The sequence below is a fragment of the Sapajus apella genome, unplaced genomic scaffold (genome assembly GCF_009761245.1).
Source record: "Sapajus apella isolate SASKATOON/1434 unplaced genomic scaffold, GSC_monkey_1.0 scaffold14, whole genome shotgun sequence".
Classification (NCBI taxonomy): Eukaryota; Metazoa; Chordata; class Mammalia; order Primates; family Cebidae; genus Sapajus; species Sapajus apella.
Genome location: NW_022436954.1, coordinates 17385073 through 17410885, shown reverse-complemented (window position 1 = coordinate 17410885; position 25813 = coordinate 17385073). Strand labels below are relative to the sequence as shown.

At 58.5% G+C, this 25813-nt stretch overlaps 2 protein-coding genes across 3 annotated transcripts; one reads left to right on the top strand and one right to left on the bottom strand.

Moving 5' to 3' along the window:
- The first annotated feature begins 1953 nt into the window (after window positions 1–1953).
- Window positions 1954–23161, top strand: MAPK8IP1 (mitogen-activated protein kinase 8 interacting protein 1). 2 transcript variants are annotated; one of them, XM_032283506.1, is made up of 12 exons: window positions 1954–2393; window positions 14947–15052; window positions 16989–17291; window positions 18786–18867; window positions 19177–19989; window positions 20164–20239; window positions 20768–20940; window positions 21229–21338; window positions 21494–21610; window positions 21747–21817; window positions 21924–22022; window positions 22396–23161. In XM_032283506.1, the coding sequence occupies exons 1-12, from the start codon at window positions 2293–2295 to the stop codon at window positions 22466–22468; spliced, it is 2124 nt and encodes a 707-aa protein (XP_032139397.1). In that variant the 5' UTR covers window positions 1954–2292; the 3' UTR covers window positions 22469–23161. The 2 variants fall into 2 exon arrangements, with proteins under 2 accessions (XP_032139397.1, XP_032139398.1); XM_032283507.1 differs by lacking the exon at window positions 1954–2393 and adding an exon at window positions 13373–13825.
- On the bottom strand, window positions 20657–23958 carry CUNH11orf94 (chromosome unknown C11orf94 homolog). The gene is made up of 3 exons (XM_032283510.1): window positions 23829–23958; window positions 23554–23627; window positions 20657–23386 (listed from the first exon to the last, which is right to left on the bottom strand). The coding sequence occupies exons 1-3, from the start codon at window positions 23930–23932 to the stop codon at window positions 23265–23267; spliced, it is 300 nt and encodes a 99-aa protein (XP_032139401.1). The 5' UTR covers window positions 23933–23958; the 3' UTR covers window positions 20657–23264.
- Window positions 23959–25813: the final 1855 nt, after the last annotated feature.

Genomic DNA, 25813 nt, shown 5'->3' with positions numbered 1-25813 from the left:
AGTTAGTGCAGGGCCTGCTCCAGGTCCTCAATCCATCCTTTAATTCAATGCAACCACTTAAGCTGCAGGCGTGGTGAGGAGGGGATGCAGGCTCTCTGGCTGGGACTAGGTAGTGGAGATCTGCCCACAGCCAAGCCTAGGGCCTGGATTCTGGCTTTGTCTCCTGCCCCCCTGGCCAGAGAATGGCCCCTCTCTGTGCAGCGTGCCCAGCTTCCATGCTAGGGGATGCTAGCCTTGGACTGAGAGCTTTATGGGCTCATACCCCAACTTCCTGTGGGAAGGGGTTGAGCAAGGCCCAAGAATATCACAGTCTGGCCTGCACAGAGTGAGAAAGGAGGAAAGGGGAGGAACCTGCCTTGGGGACTTCTCTCATTCTTGGCTCTGCTCTGAAGCTCCTGCTGGCCTCCTCCCTACCAAGACCTGGGCCTGCCTTTCCCTCTTGCCCTTCTCCTGGCTCTCTCTTAATATGGCTTTGGATTGGCCTTTGGAGCTAAGATACCTTTACTCTTGAGCAAAAGATTCTGGAAGAGGGAGTGGTCCTGTGCATACACTGCTGCTGAGGATGTTCCCTAGCTGAGACAAGTCCACATTCTAAGAAACAATTAGTAGCCATGATGGCAAGACTGCTTTCCTGGGACGAAAAGCCAGGCACCATGGCAGCAGATGGCTAATGTGAGGGCCCAGGGAAAGGGGACTGAGCACAAAAAGCTAAGAAAGTAGTGGCCACCCCTCTGAGCCCCAAGGGCAGGGAAAAGAGAAGCAGCTACGACCTTTGGCTTTAGGTATTGGGATATTGAGTCTGGAGCTGGGGGGTTGCCTTCTGAAAAGAAGGTGACTCCTGCTCCTTGCTGGGTGCTACACTGAGGGAAAGGGGCCAGCATGACCCGTCAGCCTTCCAGATATGCAAATAGGACTCCACGAGTTGTGGCACAGTATGCAGGTTTTCTCTCCTGTCCTGCCATGTGGACAGGGTCTCTAGGGTTCTCTTGAGGGACCAGAGAAGCCACTGAGGTTTGCCCAGAGGTTCCATGACCCACCAAAGCTGGGGGCCTAGTCCATACTCTGAAATGACTCAATCAGGGAACAGAGGGCCTTGAAGGCCTGGAAGCCCAGGCTTAACACCCTCTCAGCGGAGAGACAATGAGGAAGAAACCATGGCCAAAGCCTAGCAGGGATGGAGGTGCTAGAGGGAACAGAAAGAACCAAAATGATCCCAGGAAGTCAACAGTGGGAGCAGAGGGAAAAGCCCCAAGTCTTAGAATGTGAGTCTGTGGGTGCAGAGGAAGGGTGCTCTGCAGGAAATGCAGTTGAGGCGCTAAGAAGGAGAATGCTGGGAAGGTCCTGGGTGAAGGAGGAGGCGCTGAGAGACTGAGAAGCCCAGAGGGCTCCATTCACCACGAGTAGCTGTTTGGGGCTGAAGAGAGGCTTGCATCAATCTTTAGAGAGGGCAGCCTCTAGGGAGAGTCTTTGGCAGGGTCCCCTCAAGGTAAAGGTACAGGACTGGGGTGAGGCCTGGATCCCAGTGCAGGAGGTGGAGTGTTTCCGGGTCTCAGTAGCAACACATTTGTGTTACGTTACATCCTCACAACCACGAGAGGGGCCGTTATTGTCCCATTTCACAGGTAAGACCACACCTTAGTCCTCTTTAGTCACTAATGCAAGACCCCAATGCCCAGTCACTTGTGGAGCCAGTGCATTCACACCACCTGACTCCAAACCTGTACACTCTAAGAATCCGCTGATAACCTCTCCTTTCTCTGCCTTCCTCCACGGCCCTCCTTTTCCGCCTGCCTTCTTGGTCTCTGCTGCGGGGGCCAAACCTGGACCTTGGGGTCCAGGGTCCTGCCATTAGTTATCTGACACCCGAGCGCTAAGCTCACCCGGAGGGACAAAGCCCACACCGGCCACTGGGGACCTTGAGGGGTAGAGGAGAGTCGGTGTCGGATTTAGGGCGGGGCTGAGCCAAGCCCAAGGCCGCCGGTCCGTGGCTTCAGCACCGCGGAGAGCGCCATCTCGGGGGGCGGGGCTGGCGGGACTGGGGCGGGGCAAGGGCGGGGCGCTCGAGACCCCGGCCGGGGCCCAGGGGCGCGCGCCGGGCTCTCTAGCCAGTCCCGCGAGCCGTGCGCGGCGCGGAGCCGCGCCCTGCCAGAGGCAGGTGCGCCCGCCCAGCCCGCCCAGCCCGAGCCTCGCGGCGGCGGCGGCTGCTGCCCCCTCGCCGCGCCTCCGCCTCCTTCGCCGCCGTCGCCTCCTCCGCGCTGCGCTCCGCCCGGATGGCCAGGGCTGTGCCCGAGAATGGCGGAGCGAGAAAGCGGCGGCCTGGGCGGGGGGGCTGCGTCCCCGCCCGCAGCCTCCCCGTTCCTGGGGCTGCACATCGCGTCGCCTCCCAATTTCAGGTGAGAGTCCCCGGCCGCCGCGCGCCTCGCCCTTCAGCGGGACTGATCCGCCTGGGCTGTCCCTACCCGCCCCCTATCCCAGAACCTCGGGAACCCGGGAACGAGAGGACGGCGTGGGGATGGGGTCTCTTCCCGGGACAGAGTCCCCCCAGAAGCCCCGCCGGCCTCATGCCCGGACTGGTAGTCGCTACATGTTCACGGGGCCGCTCCCTCCGCCATTCCTGGTCCTAGGCCGGGAGGTCTGCGCTGGAATTGGAGGAGGGGGCTCGGAGGCTGCCTTCTCCCCCACCTCCTGGCTGGGCTGCGGCAGGGTCTGGGATCGGGGTTGTGATCCCCGAGCGGGCAGGCGGGCTGCATCTTAGCCTTTGCCCAGTCTGAAGATTTCTGAATAGGGCTGGGAACAGCCTGGGGGCGGGGGACGCGGGTCGCAGTTTCCTGGGGGTAACGATGTTGTTGGTGCTGGGAGGAGGGCGTCTTGGGCCCCTCCCGACCCCTGCCTGCCCAGATGGGCCTACCTGTCATGTCCTCCATGGCCAGGCCCCTCTCTGGATTGGGCAGCACCAACCTGGGCAGGTGTGTCTCTCAGGGCAGGCGCTGAAGGCTCAGCTTCAACCTGGGAAATCCTAGGCCCGGCTGTGGGAAGGGAAGTTGGCCAGGGAGTAGCCAGGGCCAGCGGGGGTGTCAGGGGTCCCTGCTGGAGTAAATACCCAGAACCCTGACCTAAGCTCCCATTCCACCCCTCCCACCGCCCCCCACCAGTCTGATGTTAGGTCTGATGCATTTCAGAGAAGTGAAGGGTGAGTGTGTGGAGGAGGAATAGATATACCTCCCCCATAATTCTGACCCCTAGTTGGTGGGGAGGAAGAGGCAGATGTCACTGCTCCCGGCCTAGACAGGGAGGCTTAGACATACCCCATTGTTTCCCCATCTCAAGAGCTGGCGCCTTCCCCTCTCCTGGGGTCCCACCCCAGCCAGGCTCCAGCTGGGCTGTGGTGCCAGCCCATCCTGGGAGCAAGGGCTCACTGGCTCCCAGGTCCTCAGGTGGGCAGAGACCCCTGGGGATCTCTAATGGCATCATCAAACCCAGAAACCTCCCCCAGGGACCTGAGCTGAGCCGGGAGGACCAGAGGGGGCCAGATGGAGGCGCCAGGCCTGAAGGCTCCAGGGCTGCAGCTCTCTGATAATGCCTTCGACTCACAGGCCCAGGTCTGAGACTCCACCTGGCATGGCGCACGAGGCCTCCATGCAAACACTGCCTCCCCACCTGGAGGCCTCTCTGCAGTGGAAGCACATAGGGCTTACAAGGACCTGGGTTCAAATCCTGGCTGCACTATCCAACTGCATGACCCTGGCAGGTTTTTGTCCTCTCTGGGTGCCATCTGTTAAGTGGGCCAATTAATATTGATTCCTGCCTGGAAAGGAGAAAAAGCACAGCAGGTCAGTGTTCAACAAGTACCAGCCTTGACATTAGCAGACTGCTGTCCAGAGTGTCTTCCCAAGGCCACTCTCTTGACCCTCATAACCACCCCGAGAGAAGGTAATGGTCCGCCCATCTTATAGACGAGGTGATTGAGATTAACAAAGGCAGAGTGGCTTATCTAGGGACTCCAATATAGTAAGAGGCTGAGGCCACAGTGAGACCCAGGTCTGTGTATGTTCAGTCCACTCTGCCACCCCGCCCTGCCTCTGGCCTAGAGGGCAGCTTTTCCTCCCTGACCTGCTTCCCCAGGTGTCATGAATGCTTTAGTGAGAGGAGCTGAGGAAACAGACACCAGCCAGTGAGAGTGTGGCCAGCTCTCACCACATGGGACAAGGGTGGCAGTAGGCCAGGAGGTTGAGGCGTGGGTCGGCCCTCCAGGACATCGCGGCCTGGCTGCAGAGACAAGGCCAGCGTGTGAGAATAATACGGGTCAGTGTCTCAGGCCCTGCTGGCCTGCCCTGCTGTTCCTGCAGCCCCCGCTGCCCTTTCTCCTGGCCCGCCTCTCACTGTGCTTGGCCCAGCTCCACTTAACCCTGGGTGGGTGGGTAGTGCTTTCCTGTGGCTCTTTGGTGGTGTCATGGACCCAACTGGCCTTGGCTTGAATCCTGGCTGGGCCTTCTTAGCTGTGTGCCTTTACACTGGGCACTTAAGCTCTCTGAGCCCCCAAGATGCCAGCGCTGGCCCCTGCTCAGGATGGTCTTAGGAATCAGATGAATAACACATGTTGAGTGTTCCAAGGGCTGAGGAGAGCCACATGTAGGCAGGGCTATGTGTCTCTCTGTGTGTGTGTGTGTGTGTGTGTGTGTGTGTGTGTGTGTGTGTGTGCGCGTGTGCACACCTTGACCTGCAGTGCCACTGTCAGCTCCCAGAAGACACAGGGGGTCTGTACCCAAACTTTGGTATCCCCATTGCTCAGCACAGGATAGGTACTCAACGGTGGTAAGCACTGACATTTGGAAGGCACTTGGTTTGCCCAGGCACCATTCTAAGAGTGTCCTGTGTGCAAGAGTATTTACTCCTCACAATAACTATATCAACAGAGCGTTGTTATTATCCACGCTCGCATGAAGAAACTGAGGCAGAGGGAGGTTAGGTAAGTGGCAGAGCTGGTAAGTGGCAGGCAGTCTGATGTCAGAGCCACCCCAAAAAGGAAAAGCCCTGGAGCATTGGAGCCGGTGTGGAGGGGTGAGCATGTGGACCTGAAGGGGTAGGGGAGCATTAGCTTGTTGGTAGTTGGTCAAAATAAATACATGTTGATTTTTGTTCTGATCATAGAACTGCTCCAGCTGGTTATAGTGGTTAGTAACCTCTGGGTATGATATGGGGCGAGGGATTTTCACTTCTTATTTTACATACTTTTATGTTACAGGTTGAGGATGCCTTATCTGACATGCTTAGGACCAGAAGTGTTTCAGATTTCTAATTCTCTTGGATTTTGGAATATTTGCATATGCATAATGAGATAGCTTGGGGGTGAAACCCAAGTCTAAGCATAAAATTGATTTTTTCTTGTATGCCTTATACGCGTGGCCTAAAGGTAATTTTATACAATAGTTTAAATCATTTTGTACATGAAACAAAGTCTTGACTGCAGCCTGTCACGTGGGGTCAGGTGTGGCATTTTCCACCTGTGCTGTTACGTTGCTGCTCAAACATTTAGGATTTTGGAGCAAGGTTTTCAGATTAGGGCTGCTCACCTGTATTTAACTTCTTATTTTATAATGGTTATCAGTTACTTCTGTACCTTAAAAATAATAAAAGGAAATTCAAAATTAAAGTGATTATAAAGAAAACTCTAGAAAAGAGAATTTCTAAATTTATACAGTGGAGACATTGGCACTGGGTAGGTGGGACAAAAGGGAGGGACAGAGGGACAGTTCACGTGGGAGGAACAGCAGAGACAAACGGGGCTTCATGGGAAGGAAGGGAGGGAGCCGCCTATCTGGGGTGCCTAGAAGGGGAATTGTGGATCAGAGAGACCTTAGAGACCAGCTCATCCAACCAGCCCCATCCCCTTATGAGGAAACCCCTCCCCTATGAGGAAACCCCACCCCCTATGGGGTAACCCCTCCCCTTATGAGGAAAGACAGGGCAAGGGTCTCCTCCAAGAGCACACAGCAAGTTAGTGGCAGAGCTGGGACAGAGCCAGGCCCATGGCTGCATGGATGGTTTCCGTCTGCCCCACCACCCTGCCTCAGGGATGAGAGATGAGGCCACTGAGAGGCTTATTCCTTCATTCACTCAACAAATGTTTGCAGTTTGCCTAGGTCACCAGGGAAACACTGCAAAGTCCCAGACATAGGCCTGGCCACCATGCCATGGGGTTGTAGAGGGAGGGAGGCAGACAGACAGCCTTACAGATGGGCTGTTGGGTGTGATGATGGCTCAGGTCAAGGGACCCAGGCTCAGCAGGTCAGGACAGGACCCCCAGAGGCAGGGACATTTCAGCTTAGGCCTGGTGGATGCATAAGTATCACCCAAGGGTGCCGCTGGAGCGAAGGATGGAGACCAGAGCCAGTGAGCAGGGTGCCTGGTGCCCAGTCTGGCTGGAGGGTGGAAAGCAGGATGTGCAGGAACTTGTAGGCCGTGTGAGGATGCCGACCTCTTCACCCACAGCCAGAGGAGCCAGTAGGGAGTTAGGCAGGGAACGACAGGGTCAGACGGATCCTCTAGGAAGGACAGGGTGTCCAATCTTTTGGCTCCCCTGGGCCACATTGGAAGAAAAAGAATTGTCTTGGGCCACACACAAAATACGCTAACACTGATGAGCTAAAAAAAAATTGAGCCAGGCGCAGTGGCTCCCACCTGTAATCCCAACACTTTGGGAGGCTGATGCACGTGGATCACAAGGTCAGGAGTTCAAGACCAGCCTGGTCAAGATGGTGAAACCCTGTCTCTACCAAAAATATAAAAATTAGCCAGGTGTGGTGGTGGGCGCCTGTAATCCCAGCTACTCAGGAGGCTGAAGCAGAGAATTGCTTGAACTCAGGAGGCAGAGGCAGAGAATTGCTTGAACCCGGGAGGCAAAGGTTGCAGTGAGCTGAGATCGTGCCACTGCACTCCAGCCTGGGTGACAGAGTGAGACTCCATCTCAAAAAAAAAAAAAAATTGCAAAAGTGGGTTTTAAGAAAGTTTATGATTTGTATCGGGCTGCGTTCAAAGCCATCCTGGGCCTCGTGCACCCATGGGCCGTGGGTTGGACAAGCTTACTATAGGAGGATCACCTGGCTGCTGGGTGGAGAGCGGCTGGGGACTAGCCATCCTGCCGGTGAGAAGGAGGGACGGGTTCAGGGTGTGAGGAAGAGTTAGGGGGCAGATTAGCCCGCTTGGTAAGGGATACGGAATAAGGCGTGGAGAGGCAGGAGTCTAGGATGATTCTGGGGCTCCTTGGGGGTGGTGTGTCCAGTGGGAGACCAGAGGGGTGGTGGGCAGGGTGCGAAAATCATGTGGGGACCTGCTGATTTTGAGATGGGGAGTCATTGCGGGACCCAATTGGAGGATTCAGGCAGTCAGTTGGTTTTGGGTCTGGAGCTCAGGGGAGAGGATAGGGCTGGGGCCAAAGACCCTGGGAGTCTGAGTTGGAGGGAAGGCTACTGAAGCCTCAGTGAGAATGTCACTGCCCAAGGAGGCTGGGCAGAGGGCAGGGAGATGGCCAGCTGGTGGCCTGTTCAGCCAGCCATGTTTCGGTGGAGGTGGGGAGGTGCTGCCAGAGCTGCCTCACGCCCAGGGCCACCCTGGCCTGGCTCCTGATGAACCTTGGATGTGGTGACAGAGAGTGTTGGTTTGCCTCACACAGCCTGGCAGCAGCCAGGGCAGAATTTCAACCCCAGCTCCCTGAGGCAGAGCCTTCAGGTTCATCTCTGGATTGCTAGAAATGGACCGCAACCGACTTCTAGCTTGGGGCCCCCATGGTTCCCACAAACTGGGTCACTGCCACCATCCACACGTGGTTCTTCACCATTCTACGATACCATCTTTGTTCCCTGGCCCCACTCTTGTATTCATTCCAAAATAGCAGGGGCGTCTCTGGTGCTTTGCCTTGTTCCGCCGCTGGAGATGCCAGGGGAGGGCTGGTGGCTCCTGCTGTCATGGTGCTTGCAGTGCTTCCTTTAATAGGCACAGATTTAGCACCTACAGGGTGCAGGGTCTTGGGCTTTGTGCATAGATTGGAGCAAAGGCAGGGAGTCAGTGCCCAGGTGAGTATAAGGGCCCCGCCCTCAAGAAATGCAGCTCTGGGGAGGGCAGGCAGCCCGGCAGCAGACAGGGAGCCCCCGCTAGGTTGGCATGACCCAGGATGAAAGTCTGTGAAGGAGAGGAAAGGAGAAAAGAGCGCCCCAGATTTTACCCCATCTGACAACTCTGTGCCCGCGTGAGTGTTTCTTCCTGTGTGCGATTCATCCTGGGGAGCCCATTGGATCGTATATTCTTTTTGCTCATTTTATGAGTTGCCATTTTTCACCTTAATACACAGACTTTATCATGTTGATTCCGAAAGACTGCATTGCATTCCATCTTCCGGATGGCCACGGTGGAAACAGCCGCCTGGTGCTGGACCACGGAGGTGCTTTCTGCTGTGTGCTGTGATGAGGAGCGAGCATCCTGTGGATCACTCTGCTTCTCCAAACGATGTGGGATTGTTTCCTCGAGGTTGTTTCCCAAAAGTTAAATCACTGGATTCCAGAGTTCTTGCAACATATTGGCACAGAGATGTTTACACAGATCAAACACATTATGACCCCAAGTGGGGTTGTCCCTTGGGGCTCATTTATTTGGTTGGATTCAGTTTTCGTTGGAAATGGCCCTCTGTGGAGGTGGTCAGGAAGGGAATTCCGACCCAAAAAACAAACCCAGCCCATCCCTGTGTTCACCCAGAGCCGGGTGGTGGGGATACAGAAAGGGCCTGGGAGGGATGCCAGGCCTGGCTCGTACCCACCCCACCATTTCAGCCAGCGCCGTCTTCCCGGAGGACCTGACATCCTAGCCTAGACTGCAGTGTAGATGGGGACACAGCACGTTGATTTGAAAAGTGGACTGACTTAGAGATTTCCAAGGCAGAAATCCAGTGAGCCCCAGGACACCTGTGGTTAATTCATTCAGCATTTGTTAAGTGCCTGTTAGGCACCACACATGTTGATCAAAACAGATGTGATCCCACCCATATGGATTCACTGACTCCAAGGGGAGACCACCACGGGCCGCATCACCCAAAGGTAAAATTACAGTGATAGGGAACCTCTGCCAGGAGGGACTCCGAGAGCCCGTGGCAGGGCAGTCTGACTTGGTCCCAGAGGTCAGAGCAGGCTTGCGGAGGAGACCGTGCTACTGCTTGGTGAGCTGCGCTTTGGGGGAGGAGATAAAGGGAGAGGTGGGGGAACTAGGGGAAATGGTACTGGCTGGAGGGAAAGGAGGCTTTACAGAGCCTTCAGGCCACGCATGAGAATTTGGGCCCCTTCCCCTAAGGGCCAGGGGTAGCAATGAAAGGGCTCTGAGCTGGGCAAGAGTGGCCAGACCAGATTTGTATTTCAGAACTCAGCTTTGCTGTCATTGCTGGTGGACAGGGGCTGGTAGGGAAACCAGAGGACAATGGGGAACCCACTTAGGGTTGAGCAGCCAATCAACAGGTGTTCTCAGAACCCGCAGGGAGCTCGCTTCATTCTCGGCACTTAGAGGGCTGCAGAAAGGCAGGCTGGACCCCTGGACCGCTCGTGCCCTCTGTCACCAGAGGGGCATCATGGCCAGGACCCAAGGTCAATCAGCTGGCATCCTTACCTCACCACAGCACAGCCAGGAATGCAAAAGCCCAAGAATGGCATCCGAACAGCCAATGCCTGGCTCCGATTCGGCCTTGCTCAGCTAAAGCCTCAGCACTTTACCACTTAACCCTTCCTTTGCAAACGCTTCTAACTCAGCCTACTACTGAGCTGAAGCAGTCCATTAGAAAGGGCAGGACTGCGGGTCAGTGGAAATTTGACCCGGCAAGACAGGGGAAAAGGTCCTGAAATCAACATCATAACACAAAAGGCATTTTGTTCAGGGCCATTTAGGAAAGCGCAGCTCAGGCTTGGGTGGAAGCAGGGGCTGGCATGGCCAGAACAGGGAGGAGCCGTTGAGGCCGAAAAAAAGGACTGAGGCTGCAGGGTAGGAGGGATCAGGTAATGCAGGAACAGGGGCCCCACGTAGAAAGGTCAGGGCAGTTGGCCGGGCGCGGTGGCTCACGTCTGTAATCCCAGCACTTTGGGGGGCCAAGGTGGGCGAATCACGAGATCAAGAGATCCAGACCATTTTGGACAACATGGTGAAACCCTGTCTCTACTAAAAATACAAAAATTAGCTGGGCTTGGTGGTGTACGCCTATAGTCCCAGCTACTCAGGAGGCTGAGGCAGGAGAATCCCTTAAACCAGGGAGCTGGAGGTTGCAGTGAGTCGAGATTGCGCCACTGCACTCCAGCCTGGCAAGAGTGAGACTCTGTCTCAAAAAAAAAAAAAGAAAAAAGAAAGATCAGGGCAGTCTCAAGGGACCAAACTTACAGCTCAGAGCCACCAAATGCTAATATGAATGAGGTCTCAGGGATCCCAGCACCCAGGATGAATGAGGTCTGATGGGTGGGCAGGGCTGCTTCCAGGAGGCTGCTGAAACCTCCAGGCCCGGAGGCGAGGGAGGCCGGCCTGCGGAGGGCTGTAGGATTCGGTCTGGGGCCTTCTGGTGCTAAGGCTGCCATGAATATGGTGGGTCAGGAGGGACAGGAGGGAACCGCCCTCTTTCCCTTCCTCCCTTCCCGCCTCCCTTCCATCCTTTCCTTCCTCTTTCTTTCCCTCCTTCCTTCCCCACACTGGCTTTCCATGAGCCTGCAGAGACCAAGCATCTGTTTAGCCTTCTCTCCATAAAGGGACCCCCTGCCAAGGGTTTTGGCTGGGAGACCAAAATACCTGGTGCCTGGAAGGGAGGAAGGGGCAGGGTCTTGGATGGGGGGTGACTTGCAAAGGGGACTCTTTGACCAGTCAGTCCCCCTTAGTCCTTGGACCAGTCATCCCCCCTTGGTCCTTGGACCAGTCCCCCTTGATCCTTGGTAGTGACCTCCTACTCACACAAACTCCATTCTGCTAATCCTCACCAGCTGTCTGACGTGGGTGGGCGGGGATTAGTGGCTTCATTCTGTATATGGGAAACTGAGGCAAGAGGCACCTTATGTCTAAGCCTTAGTGTTCCTCATCTGTAAAATGGGAAAAATGGAACAAACCCTCTCCCGAGGTGGTTGCAATAAGGATTAAGAGAGATGCGTGGCCTAAAGACTGGGCCACGATGGGGCAGCTTCAATGTGAAAGAGTCAGGATTTATCGCAGGCCTCCTGCTTCCCAGCCTGATACGGTGATCATTCTTCCATCCTGCCTGGCTTATGAGAGGCACCCAAAAAGTTAGACAAGGCATTCCCCTTCACCCGCCCCAAAGAGCCAAGGATCAGGCGTAGGCTCTCCGACCCCCAGCCCAGAATTCTTTCCAGCATTGCCCAGTGAAATTCCAGCGCCCTTGGCTGTACAGGAAGATGCTGCTGTCCTTGCCCCACCCAGACCTATTGTCCAAGGAAGTGGGAATATCAGGTGATGTTGAGGGTGTGGAGATGAACTGCGAAGCCTCTAACCCAGGTCCAGGCCAGACCCTGCAGGCCCTGCTCCAGCCTGCAGTTTGAGAGGGGCAGGTGGAGGCGGAGGCTGTCTTTTGACAGACATCTAGCAGACTCGTGCTGAGGACCCAGTGTGTGCAGGATGAACTCGCCAGCTCTGCCCTCCAGGACAAGGGGAGGAAGGGGACTGTCTTGATCACCTACTGGGTACAGGTTAGGGTCATCAGTCAGGATGCTAGGCACAGGCTCCATCCACCTTTGGAGCAGCCAGGATTGGGGAAGTGGGTGTTTCTGAGGGAGGTCTGGCCCTGTCTGCTGCCCACACTACTGTACATCCAGGCAGATGGTGACACCAGCCGCATGCAAGGGCTGGGAGGGCTTCCTGGAGGAATGGGCTTAGCGGAGCACTCTTCCAGCAAGCATGGTTTGAGAGTCTGCTGTGTGCTCCATCTGAGCGGTGAGTCTGGCACTGGGGAGACACAGTGCCCACGCGGACTCCACATGGAGCTGGAGGCCTTGCATGCAGGCACAGGAGCCTGCTGCTAGTGGAGAGCCTTGAGGGTTCCAAGTGGGGCGGGAGGGATGATGGTGTTTCTAGCAGCTTTGCCTGATAGTAGCAGGTGGAGTGGGATGATGCAGGCATGGGGAGACTAAGGCAGACAGGCCAGTGGGGACATCTGGGAAGGCAGAGGCAGGAGCTGGCCTAGGGCTGGGCAGTGAGGAAGAGGAGCCATGTGTGAGGAGACACAGATGTGTGCGGGGGGGGGGGCGGGCGAGGTGGCTCACACCTGTAATCCCAGCACTTTGGGAGGCCAAGGAGGGCAGATCACCTGAGGTCAGGAGTTCAAGACTAGCCTGGCCAACATGGTGAAACTCCATCTCTACTAAAAATACAAAAATTAGCCGGGCATGGTGGCGCATGCCTGTAATCCCAGCTACTCAAGAGGCTGAGGCAGGAGAATGGCTTGAACCTGGGTGGCAGAGGTTGTGGTGAGCCAAGATCGTGCCATTGCACTCCAGCCTGGGCAAAAGAACAAAACTCCATCTCAAAAAAAAAAGATGTGTGCAGAGGCCACTGGCAGAGCAGGGGGCATTTGAGGGCACCTCTGGGTCAGTGGTCCTGCAGCTCTCCCATGCCATGTGAGTCCCAGGGGCTCCCCTTTGCACTACTGGCCTTCTCAGTGACCATCCAGGCAGCCAGTGTGAATTGAACACTTACTTGGTGCCGGCCACTGGGTTCTTGTCCCTGAGCCAGAGATGCTGCCCGACCCTGGCCGGACTGAGGAGGGCTGGTCTGGCTTCTGGGCCAGGCCCTCCTCTCCACTTCCACCTCGGCTGGCTGGCCACACCCTCCCCATGGCCCAGGAAACCACCACCCTTGGGCTGCAGGTCAGAAGCGACCCTAACAGGCACCTTGTCCATCCAGCCCCCATTCCCCACCCCTCTGTGCAGCACCCTCCAGGGCCTCCAGGCTCTGTTTATGTTACTCTAAAGGGACAGGAAGCTCATGACCAACCAGCAGCCCTTCCAGCTCTGCTCAGAGGACAAAACACCAGCCTGGCCTTAGCTGTGGCTCTGGCGCCTCCCACATCAATAGGCCCTGCCTTCCTGGGTCCTGAAGGCTTGAGCCCTGGCTGCAGAAGGAGACAGCCCAGATCAAACCCAGTTTGGATGCAGCCTGGGCCCACAGAAGCCTCCCTGATGAGGCTGGAGGGCCAAGCCTATGGTGGTACGAACAGAAGTGTTCGTTCTTGGTGTGTTTTGGAAGCCCCCCTCATCTCCCACCTGGCACCCTGACTGGGGCACTGGCCCTTTAAAGCCAATCAAAGGCTGGCTTTTGGGGGGAAGCATCCTAGATTTCTGCCATCTACTTACAAGCCTGGGCCAAGGAGGGGGGCCACCTCAGTCCCCGACAGGGCATTGGAAGGGCAGGTGGAGCTGGTGGCATTGATTGCAGTAACCTGATCCCGAGAGGGAGGCGGTCACAGCGGCAGCAGCACAACGAGGAAGCTGCCTGCAGCTGAGGGCTGCACTGGGAAGAGCTGGGGCTGGGACCCGGTCGGCAGCTGCAGCCTCCTCTCCCGGCCTATCTATTTTTAATGAGCTCCCCTGGCTTCTGCATCCGGCAGGACACTGAAAGACAGGCCCAGGCGGTGGAGGCCAAAGGCCCCAGCCCTGCCTTGAGCCCTGGCCCCCCAACCCTTCCGGGCATGAGAGGGCAGCCCTGGGGCCCCGCAGCCCCCCAGCCGGGCAGGGCTCTCCATGCAGCTGGTGCTGAAGATGGATTCGAGCCCAGACAATGACAGCTGGTTGGAGGATCAGTGGGAGCGCTGGTAGGGGCTACCGGGGCTGGTGGGGGTGGGGACCGAGTTGGGGTGAGCTCCGTCAAGCTCAGGGTCTCTGTTTGGTCTGATGGAGGTGAGCGGCAGGGAGTCTGGGCCTCCTAGGTTCCCCTGGGGGCTAAGCTACTACCTCTCCTGGGTGACCTTGGACTAGTGGGTTTCCCTTGCTCTGTGCCTCAATTTCTTGGTCTTCTCTGGGGAGAGGCTCATACATTCTCCCCAACTTCCCAATGTTCCACCCCCAGCAAGCCAGGCAGAGTACCCAGGACTAGGGGTGAGCAAGAGACAGACTGCCTCGCAGTGGCTGCTCCAGCCCTGCATTCTGCAGTGGGGACTCAGGGCTGGCCTGGGGAGAGGGTTCTGGTGGAGCTGGTTAGTGTTCTGGTGCCCTGGTGCTCTGAGCTGTCTCTTGAGCTTACAACAACCTCTGGTCCCATCTGGGGCTTTTCCTGACCCTATCTGTGCAGCCTCCTGTTCAGGGGCCTTACGTTGGATAAGGAGATTTTGTGGTTGAAGAGATGAGACCAAGTGCACAGTGTGAGGCTGTAGTTCTTCCTGGAACAGGCTGAAACTACCCACAGTGACACCAGATTTTCCTTTGCTTGTTCCCTAGGCTCCAGGGGCATGGGTCTTCCTGGAATGGGGCGTGGGGCACTCCTTTGAGGCTGCGGCCGGCACCTCAGGTCTCGCTACTGTAGGGATTGCACCAGGAGCTCCCCTACTCCAGGCTTGCTTAGAGGCTCTTCTCAACTCTGCATTCTCCATGGTGAACTTGGCACCTGCTTTGACCCTGGGAGGAGGCTCTGACCAGTTGGGCCTTCTAAGCACTGCCTGCTGGTTGGCAACAGAATGACAACTCCCAAGGAGGAGATGGAGTAACCTGGAGCCTCCTTATCCACTGCGACCGTAGGAGGACTGCCTTTTGGCATGAGCCCCACGCTCTTTCCCTGCCTACTGGCTACCCACTGCGTTGGTGCAGATGGACCCCAAATCCTGTCCTTTGGGGGCTGTGCTTGGCCTGCCAGAGGCTGCCTCCTGGAAGAGGTAACAGGAGATGTGAGCAGGCATTGCAGTGCCCCTGAGTTGTAACTTTGGCTTCCTGTCCCCACCAGGCTCACGCATGACATCAGCCTGGAGGAGTTTGAAGATGAAGACCTCTCAGAGATCACTGATGAGTGTGGCATCAGCTTGCAGTGCAAAGACACCCTGTCCTTACGGGTAAGGGTGGGCTCCCAGAAGGAGCTCCTGAATAGGGTGGCAGGATGGCTAGGGACGGGGGTAAGGGCATCCCCCTATCTACAAAGGGGTTCTCAGGTCTATGCTGGCACCCTCATGAAATGATGTGCAAGAAACATAGGTATACTGCTTGGCATGTCTCAGGTGTACAATGAGAATTTTATTTATTATTATTATTATTACTGCTGCCAGGGACTAAAGCAGGAAGTAGCTCCTTCAACTGCCCACAAGACGAGAGAAGCCAGGAGCTCTTGAGACCTAGGGCAGTAACAATTAGGGCCAGACTTAAGGGAGACTCAGGGCTACCCTAAATCCTTTTGGGAGCAGCCCTGGCAGAGGGCCTGAGGCAGACAGGGTGGAGTCTGGTGGAATCTGCAGTGCTTTGGGGCAGAAAGAAACAGCCAAGGTACCCCTGGAATAACTCCCGTGGCTGCTGGCTGCTATTACACCAGACAGATGGCACCCCACCGTCTCTCAGACCCTCCTTGGCCCCTGAGTCCTAAAGGCCCCCACTGAGGGGTTTACCCAGCTGCTGGTTGGGCCCCTTGGCTTTGTCATAGGGAAGATGGCTCTCTCCTGTCCCTAAAGATCTGAATGCTGCCAGGAGGTTTCTGGCACCTGGGGAGCTGGGGTCAGATAGGGATCCCCACTATGTCTTTTTAGAGCAGGAAGAAGGGGTGGCTAGCCAGGAAATGGAAGACAGAACACAGGGCTAGGTTTTACAGCCCAGAGCTCCTCTCAGCCCCCAAGAGGGCAGGTAGCTAGATATGATGTCGGGAGAGTGGTTACCATAGGAGCATGTGGTGTGCCTTGGGGAGGGGGTGCCTCTCTCTGTGTTGACCTCCTGCTACCCCCAGAGACTCAGTAAGCTCTGCCAGGCAAGAGGAAACCAAGGAGTGAGGATAACCCCCAGTCCCCAGTACCCCAACCTTCCACCCTCCAGCCAGGTGAGGAAGAGGCAGAGGCCTCTAGATTTGGGGAATGGTCTCAGGGCCCTGACTTAGCTTCTCAAAGGTCAGGCTGTTCTGGACTCATCCTGCCCTCTCCCCCAGCTGCACTAGCAGAGCCTTGGAGAGGGCGGCCCCCTATCTAGGCAGGGCCCCCAGGCACTACTAGGCCAGAGGTGTGCCCCTGAGGGGCCGCAGACCAGCTCCAGCGGGCTTCACACGCGTTCCAGTGAGTCCTCCGCTGTCTTGGAGGCTGGGAGGCAGTAGCATTGTCTCCACTCAACTGATGAGGTGGTCTGAAGGGCCAGGGGATCTGTCCAAGGTGCCAGGGAGCTGGCGGCAGAACTGGAGCTAGGATGGGGCTTTGCACCCTCAAGGCAGGCTCGTGGAGGGCCGATCTCGGGCTGGAGGGGCCTAGGCCGGCGGGCTGAGGGTGGGGCTGCCACCACCTTGGTTCCGGGGCCCTGCTCGCCCCTTCCTCTCGGCGTCCTCTTCCCCGCCCTCTCAGGTCTCCGCCGTTCCTTGCCTGGCTGAGCCTCAGTTTAACCAGTTTTCCTCACCGCCCCTTCAAATACTATTTCTCCCGCCCCCATCCCTTGGGGGGCCTGGAACTCCTTGGCGACCACTGAGTCCCCATAGCAACAGCGGTGACTTCACTCTGGGCTCGGCTTACAACCCCGGTGAGGTCACCGGCCGTTGCCAAGGGAACGGGAGGGTGCAAGGAGTCGGAGTGGGGACAGTAGTGGGGGTGCAGGCCGCCAGAGGCATGGCTGGAGTGGGGAGACGGTGGCTTCGAGCTTCCTTGTTGGGGGCGGGCGGGAGCACCCCTGTCTCTGGCGGCCCCCATTCCGCTCAGCGGCCTTCGTTCCCCCTTCGCGCGGCGGAATGGACTCGCCTGGGCGGGGGGCGGTGCAAGCGGCCTCGGCCCCGCCCAGGCCCCGCCCCCTGACGCCCCTCCGTGCGCCGCGCAGCCCCCGCGCGCCGGGCTGCTGTCTGCGGGCGGCGGCAGTGCGGGGAGCCGGCTGCAGGCCGAGATGCTGCAGATGGACCTGATCGACGCGGCAGGGGACACTCCCGGGGCCGAGGATGACGAGGAGGACGACGACGAGGAGCGCGCAGCCCGGAGGCCGGGAGCGGGGCCGCCCAAGGCCGAGTCCAGCCAGGAGCCAGCGTCCCGCAGCCAGGGCCAGGGCCTGGGCCCAGGCAGCGGAGACACGTACCGGCCCAAGCGGCCCACCACGCTCAACCTCTTTCCGCAGGTGCCGCGGTCTCAGGTGAGGCGCCGAAACGGAGGGGGCGGTGCCCTGGGCCGCTGGAGATGTGAGGGGGAGCGCGGAGGGACTGCAGCGGGAGGGGCACCCGCGGGTCCGGTGCCTGGGGACAGCGCCTGCATAGAGGCCGCAGTGGCTCCTTCCCAGGGGTGGGCTCTGAGGAGCAGGCAGATCCGTCCTTAGGAAAAGGGCTAAGTTCATGCTGGACTTGGAACCTTGAGGAGGGATTGAAGGAGGGAAGGACTGGAGTTAGGAGAGGAGTAGGGAATTAAGAGAACAGAGCTTTGAGGGGTTGGGTTTGGAGCGTGGGACCTCAGGCTGTGACAGGGTTTCTTCTTTAGGGTATGGGGTTCCTGGTGAAAGTGGGCCAGGAGCAGGGCCTGGAGGAAAGGGCATCTGAAATGGTCAGCAATGGGGAGGCTATGGGAGATTATGGCGAGGTGGGGACAGGGAACTCAGGAGCTGCAGCCAGTTTAAGATCTGGGCAGCTGGGAATTCCCAGAAGGCAGGGGAGAGGAATGGGGGATGGAGCTGTTTGGCTGAGTTGGGGGCCTAGGGCCCCTGGGAGGGTGGCCGGATGCCAAGGAGATTTGAATAGGGTTGGGGGAGCTGGCTGTGGCCTTTTGTCTTCCAGGACCATTGGGAGCAGTGCACGGAAGTTGCTCCTGGGAAGTGGGGTGGCTGGGGCTGCTGGGGCTGCAGGGAAAGTCTTGGTCCCTTTCCCGGGATCCTGTGAATGGCTTTTGGCAGCCCAGTTCAGTAACATCAGGGCTTTCGAGAGCGCTCCCAGGGGAGGGAGCCTCAGTGGAGTGGAGGAAGCCTTGTGTGGGCATTGTGGGGAGGGGTCCTGTGGCAGCCCAGGAGATCCAGGAAGGAGGGCTGCTGACAACTGCCTCTGTCACTCCTCAGTCACGTGCCACTGTGGCAGGGGGTGCAGGAAAACTCTGTTATGGATTTGTCACTGGGATGATTCATCCCGGTCGCCTAGGCCAGCTGCTGGGGAGACCCTTCCTTGTGCTTTTTCCAGGTCCCCACCCCTTCTAGGCCATAACTTCAAAAGCTCCAGAGCAGAGAATTACCTGTCTCTGACTTGTGCTGGATTGGAGCATTTGTCAAGTAACCCTCAGTGTCAGGGAGTGGGGGACTGACTGTGTCTCCAGAGAGCTCCCACTTCTCTTCTTCCCCACAGTCTCCCCCTCTTGCCACCACACACACTGGCCATCGTCACCTTTGTTAAGGCTGATAAGAACATCTCCCTGAGGGCTGGCCAGCTTCCCTGAGCAACATGGAGGGCCATCCAGAGCCAGCAGGCCTGGCTGTGACTTGCCACCTCTCCTGCCTGCTCCAGAGGAGAGTTGGGAGTGAGGCCTTTGACAGTGGAGGCGGGGTGGGCATAGCAGACTCCCTAGGGATGGCCTGAGGGGGCAGGGCCGGGGCCTCCCTGTGCCGGGCAGTGCTGACCACTTCCATCACAAGAGCCTTTTGTTCCCCGCACAGGACACATTGAATAATAATTCTCTGGGCAAAAAGCACAGTTGGCAGGATCGGGTGTCTCGATCATCCTCACCCCTGAAGACAGGTAAGTCAGGGCCCTCTTCCTTACCTGGACCTCAGCCTGCCCTGACTCAGTCCCCACTGCAGAGAACAAACCCCACAGTCTCCAATGGGCAGAGAAGAGGTAAACTGCCCATCCCACATCCCTGCACAAGCCCATCGGGCGCTAGATCAGCGGTGGCATGAGTAAGCTGACCGGCCCCAGAGTCTGCAAAGGGCCTGTTGCGCAGGGAGGCTTTGTCTTGGTTTCTGTGTCACCAAGCTGACAGTGGCGGGCGCAGGTAGCCGGGAGTTGGGTGAGGGCCCCCTTCCTCATGACCTGCTTGCTCTCCAGGGGAGCAGACACCACCGCATGAACACATCTGCCTGAGCGATGAGCTGCCCCCCCAGAGCAGCCCCGCTGCCACCACGGATCGAGGCACCTCCACCGACAGCCCTTGCCGCCGCAGCACAGCCACCCAGATGGCACCTCCGGGTGGTCCTCCTGCTGCTCCACCTGGGGGTCGGGGCCACTCGCATCGAGACCGAATCCACTACCAGGCCGATGTGCGACTAGAGGCCACTGAGGAGATCTACCTGACCCCAGTGCAGAGACCCCCAGACCCTGCAGAGCCCACCTCCGCCTTCCTGCCACCCACTGAGAGCCGGATGTCGGTCAGCTCTGATCCAGACCCTGCCGCCTACCCCTCCACAGCAGGGCAGCCGCACCCCTCCATCAGTGAAGAGGAGGAGGGCTTCGACTGCCTGTCATCCCCAGAGCGGGCTGAGCCCCCAGGCGGAGGGTGGCGGGGGAGCCTGGGGGAGCCGCCGCCACCTCCACGGGCCTCTCTGAGCTCGGACACCAGCGCCCTGTCCTATGACTCGGTCAAGTACACGCTGGTGGTGGATGAGCACGCGCAGCTGGAGCTGGTGAGCCTGCGGCCGTGCTTCGGAGACTACAGCGATGAGAGTGACTCGGCCACCGTCTACGACAACTGTGCCTCCGCCTCCTCGCCCTATGAGTCGGCCATCGGAGAGGAATATGAGGAGGCCCCCCGGCCCCAGCCCCCTGCCTGCCTCTCTGAGGACTCCACGCCTGACGAACCCGACGTCCATTTCTCCAAGAAGTTCCTGAACGTCTTCATGAGTGGCCGCTCCCGCTCCTCCAGTGAGTCAACAGGAGAAAGCAGTTGGGGGGTCTCTGGGGAGGGGGACAGAGCCAAAATGCAGAGTGTTCTGGGAGGTGGTCCCAGGCCCCATCTGGTTAGGACTGAGGCTTCTACCTGCTATACTGGATCAGAGCTGCGACCCCCCTCCTCCAGCCACACCCCCTCACCTGCAGGTGCTGAGTCCTTTGGGCTGTTCTCCTGCGTCATCAACGGGGAGGAGCAGGAGCAGACCCACCGGGCCATATTCAGGTGAGAGCTGTGGACTACATAGGCCTGGCGAGGCCACAGTTTGGGCCACACAGCACCCTCCACTTGTCACCCCTATATGGCCTCAGCCTAACCCATGCCACGAGTGTGCACCGATCCACTCAGCCCTGGGGAGATAGTGTCTACTTTCTAGGGACTCAGAGTATGGTGACAAAGTAGATGGTAGAGTGAGGGATCCCAGGACTGCGTACCTAGTCTGGCCGGGGTGCCCAGGAGGCTGCCTGCCCCTACCCCATCTGACCCTTCTCCAGACGAAAGCCTACACTTCCCACAACCTCTCCATTTTAGTGGGGTCTCCCCGTACCCTCCCTTGGCCTGTGCTTTCCTCGATGGCAGATGCATATCTGCTTGACCGTTCTTTCCCCTGGGGTGATTACTGGGACAGGCACACAGGATGCTTTTGCAAATGTTTACTGAAATAATGCCGCCGCTGTGGCTCCCAGACCCCAGAGCAGGCCTGTCTGGAAAGGCCCTGCTGCCGAATTTCTCACATGTCCTTGCTGGGGACAGGTTTGTGCCTCGACACGAAGACGAACTTGAGCTGGAAGTGGACGACCCTCTGCTGGTGGAGCTCCAGGCCGAAGACTACTGGTACGAGGCCTACAACATGCGCACTGGTGCCCGGGGTGTCTTTCCCGCCTACTACGCCATCGAGGTCACCAAGGAGCCCGAGCACATGGCAGGTAGCGTTCCCTCCCTGGCCTGTGCTCCAGCCCCCACATCTGCCTGCCCCGACTCGCTGTAGGTGAACGTATGCCCCAGATCTCAGCCAGCCAGGCCGGGGGCTGAGTGGAGGTGATTTCAGGTCCTTTTCACGATCAAGCAGTGAGGCCTGGCCAAGCTGGGCAGCTGGGGATTATGGCAGCCTCTGTGGCTCTGCTGTTCCCCGTGCCTCACCCACCCTCCTGGGCTTGGCTGTTCAGCCCCCTCCTGCTGGTTCTGCTCCTCCTCACTTCATGCTTGCTTTCCAGCCCTGGCCAAAAACAGCGACTGGGTGGACCAGTTCCGGGTGAAATTCCTGGGTTCGGTCCAGGTTCCCTATCACAAGGGCAATGACGTCCTCTGTGCCGCTATGCAAAAGGTACCTGAGCCCTCTCCCTTCCCTTGGATGGGTCCCTGGGGCAGAAGGACACAGGTGTCTAGGGGCAGTAAAGGCCTAAGGCCTCAGGCCCTGGCACAAGAGGGATCAGCAGAGGAACAGATAGCAGCTGATGTGGCTCCATTCGTCACCTACAGATTGCCACCACGCGCCGGCTCACCGTGCACTTTAACCCGCCCTCCAGCTGCGTCCTGGAGATCAGCGTGCGGGGCGTGAAGATAGGTGTCAAGGCCGATGACTCCCAGGAGGCCAAGGTGACTTCTCCCAACCCAGCCCCTTCCTTCCATGGCCCCCAGCTCTCCCCCAAGACTTGCCATGAAGCGGCCATCTCCTCTCACCCCCACCGCAGGCCGGGTGACTGCCGTCTTGCTTCTTTTCTCCCTCCTGTAGGGGAATAAATGTAGCCACTTTTTCCAGTTAAAAAACATCTCTTTCTGCGGATATCATCCAAAGAACAACAAGTAAGTGGGGTTAGGACAGCAGTGGAGGCTGCACGGGCAGTCTGCAGCCATCGGGTGGCTGTGGGCCAGCTCCACCCCACATCCCAGCACAGACCTGTCCCCGCAGGTACTTTGGGTTCATCACCAAGCACCCTGCCGACCACCGGTTTGCCTGCCACGTCTTTGTGTCTGAGGATTCCACCAAAGCCCTGGCAGAGTCCGTGGGGTACGTGTGCGTCCTGCCGAGCACACAGCCCGACGGAGCATGCCCAATCTCAGGCCCTGGGGCTGCTTCCTCGGTTTACCCTGTAGCTCTGGAGAACCATCGCCAGCTCCCAGTGCAGTGGCCTGGAGGGAGGGTGGCAGGGCGGGCCTGAGGAGCAGCTTCTAAGCTTGGTAGCTTCTGGGTCATTTCTTCAACTGGCATCTTACTGGGAAATGCAATGGCAATTCCGTAGAGAACGGAGCCAAGTGGCCCTGGCTAGAGGAACCAGAGCTGCACTCGGGCCCCCAGGCTCCAATGGGAAAACCCTGGGTGGGGATCCTGTTCCTCCCTGGCCAGTGGCGGTCCGAGCCACCTGTGTGTCCCTGGCTTCTAGGAGAGCATTCCAGCAGTTCTACAAGCAGTTTGTGGAGTACACGTGCCCCACAGAAGATATCTACCTGGAGTAGCCGCACAGCCCTGCCCTCTGCGTCTCCCGGCCCTCAGGCCAGTGCCAGGACAGCTGGCTGCTGACAGGATGTGGCACTGCTTGAGGAGGGGCACCTGCCACCACCAGGGGACAAGGATGTGGGGACCGCTGGCCCAGGGTGGGGGAGGGCGGGGGCGATGGGGAGAGGCAAATGCAGTTTATTGTAATATATGGGATTAGATTCATCTATGGAGGGCAGAATGGGCTGTCTGGGGATCGGGAGGGGGCAGGGCTGGAGGACAGACCTCTGGCAGAGAAGGATGTCCGTTCCAGGAGCACACAGCCCTGCCCCATCCTGGGCCTTACCTCCCCTGCCAGGGCTCAGGCGCTCTGGCTCCTGCCTGGATGAAGCCCGTGCCCCAACCCCCACCGAAGAGTCCTGAGCTCAGGCTGAGCCCAGCCGCCTCCCAAGGACTTTCCAGTGAGGAAATGGCAACACATGGAGGTGAAGTCCTGTTCGCAGTTCCGTCATCTGCAGGGCCTCTGGGTGGCTCCTGCCACTGACCTCACCGGCATGCTGGCCTGTGGCAGGCCTAGGAACTCAGTGGGGAGGGGGAGCTGCTGCAAGGCCCTGTCCCAGCAGGAGAGGGAGGCTTCCTGACTGACCCAGGCCAGCCCCATCTTGGTCCTGTCACCCTGGCCCCAACTATTAAAGTGCCATTTCCTGTCTGGACTGCAGTGGCTATATCTGCGAGGACCCCTCCCGTGCCCATCTCGCACCCAGCCCAGGAAAGCCAAGCCTTTGCCACGCAGAATAGCTTTATGAGGGCCTGGAGTCACAGGTGGGCATCATAGTAATATTCAGCCATGTCAGGCCCATCCCGCTTGCGCTGCTGGGCCCGGGACAGGAGGGGTCGAGGCCCTCTCGGCCATGGGTGCTTGGGGCGGACGCCATAGTCTAAAGAGAGAAAAGAGGGCAAGGGTGGTCGCCGGCCCTGATGGGACTGAAGTCACCCTTGAACAGATGTGGTTTGGGATGACAAGCCCCTGAAGGCTGGGCCTGGGCACTCTTAGGGGGTCTCCACGGTCGGGGGGTGCAGAGGAAGGGGATGAGAGAGATACTACCATCCACCAGGCCGGAAATTGGTTGCGAGAGTTCCAGGGGGGCAGAGAACGCCTCGGGAGCAGACTGCTGAGACCTGTGGGAGATGTTGGGGTGCTCGGCCCTGGCCCTGGAGGCCACTGGCACCTCCTTGTGAATGGGGAGTTGGCCCGGTGTGGGGGCACTTGGCAAGCCCTCCCACATCCAGGGTAATAGGGCCAGCCCCACTCCAGGGAGGGGAGGGCAGCACCTGTGCTGCCCAGCCCCCGGTGCCCCACCCTTCTGCCCCAAGGGGCACCTCAGAGGCTGGGAGCGAAGCAGTGCCGCCGCCAGGAGGAGATGGAGGAGGAAGAGGCTGAGCCCAGCCCGGGGGTGCAAAGCCCCCACCATGGCGAGAACCATCTTCTACACAGGTCCTGGCTCCTGTTGTCCCTCTTCTGGCAGGACGGAACCTGCTGCCAGCCCCCAGGGCCACCTCACAAAGGGCCTTCATTCCAGGCCTGTGTCAGCACCGGCTCCGGGGCAGACCCGGGGACGTCCGCCCTGAGGCTTTTGTTCTTATTTATGCCGTTGGCTAATAGGTGCTAAACCGGATCTTGTTCTAATGTTGCTGCCCAGGGAATAAGGGCACACACTGTCGAGTCAGATCTCAGCTCAGGTCCTGACCTTGCCTCTTGCTAGCCGCACGAGTCACTTCATCTGTGTGTGCCTAAGCTCACTCATCTGGAAAGTAAAGTCCATAACACATCCGACCATCTGGCATACGGTAGGCCCTCCAAAGAGGGCAGGGGATCCTCACCACCCAGAGCCCCAGCCATTCCCACAGCCTCCCCACCCCATCCTACCCCTGTTGGCATCGCAGGAGCCCAGGGCAGATCCTGGCAGCTGAGAAGCCCGGAGTGGGTCTATCAACCCTGCCCAGCTCAGGATCTCCGTGTCCTGCTGTCTCTCCCTGTAGGGAGGGCCTCTCCCTCTCCACTCCCTGCAGCTTAAAGCAGCCTCAGGCAGGTTGGAGGGCTTCCAGGCATGGTGGCAGAAGTCTGGAGCTGCCCCTCCAGTGCAGGCTTCGGAAAAGCAAGGAGGGCTTGGTTCACTGGACTCTGCAGCCTGGACAGTGCCAAGTGACCAAGTGCAGCTCGACCCTGCACTGGACACCCTCTCCTCGCAGGCCTGGGCTCAGCTGCAGGCACCACTGGAAGGCCTCTGGCTGGCTCCTGGTTCTCCGCTCAGCAGCCAGGCCCAGCCCACTTACACATGCAGTGCAAACCTCATTCACCAGAACCACCAAAAGCCTTCAAAACAAAACCCCTGGCCCCGGCCAGATCTGTCGTATCAGAACCCAGGGCTCTGAAGCTTTGCTAACCCAGTTGCCTGAGATGGCCAACTGCTGACGGGCCCAGCCGCTCTCCTGTGACCGCTGAGGGACCTGGGGGGAAGCCCTTGTTTCCAACCCTGGCTCCTCCAGTGGCCTCAATCATGCTCCTGGTCCTAACTACCCTAGAGGCTGACAAATTCTAGGGGTTCCTCAGCCCCGTCACCCTGTTATACCTGACTCAGTTCCCAGTGGTCAGTCACATCCCTTTGTAAGTCCTGGAGACAACATGTCCCCCACAAGCCTGCCTCAGCATCCTGTGTCCACCAAGGCTCGCCCTGCCAGGAACCTGGAATTCTGTCTGCTCTGCCTGACCCCAAGCCCCTTGTCCTTCCCGCTGTTCAACTCCTAGGCACCACCCTCTTCCTCCACGCCAGTCCCCAAGACTAGCTGAGGTTACCCGTTATCTGTGCGGCCACTGCCATTGCCCCCCCACTGCTACAGACCCCTACCTCTAATGTCACCGCCCCATCCTTCCACCTCTGCCCACCAAAGCATCCTCCGCAAGGCTGCTGGAGTATTTACAAACACAGGCCCCTCCCCACCTGCCAGACGAGGTCCGAGTTTCTCCATTGGGTATGTGATGCCGTGTTCAGTGTGGCCCTGACCTTCCCCTCCAGCCTCCAGCCCCACCTCCCATGGCTCCACACAGCTGTAACCCTGGGCAGGCTGCCTATGGAAAAACCGAAACAGTTCTACCCGTTTCAAGCCGAGTCAAGGCTTCGCTGGTGAAGCCTGATGAAACCCCTCACCTTTGGCAGGCAGTCAGCACAACCGGGCCACGCCCCATTCTGGGGACACCCCTCCTACCACGCCCCCAGTGTGGCACCTGCATCCACAAGCCTGTCTCCCCTGTGAGTGAGTCGGGGGTGGCCGTCGGGGAACTGTGCTTCACTGCAGGTTTCTGACAG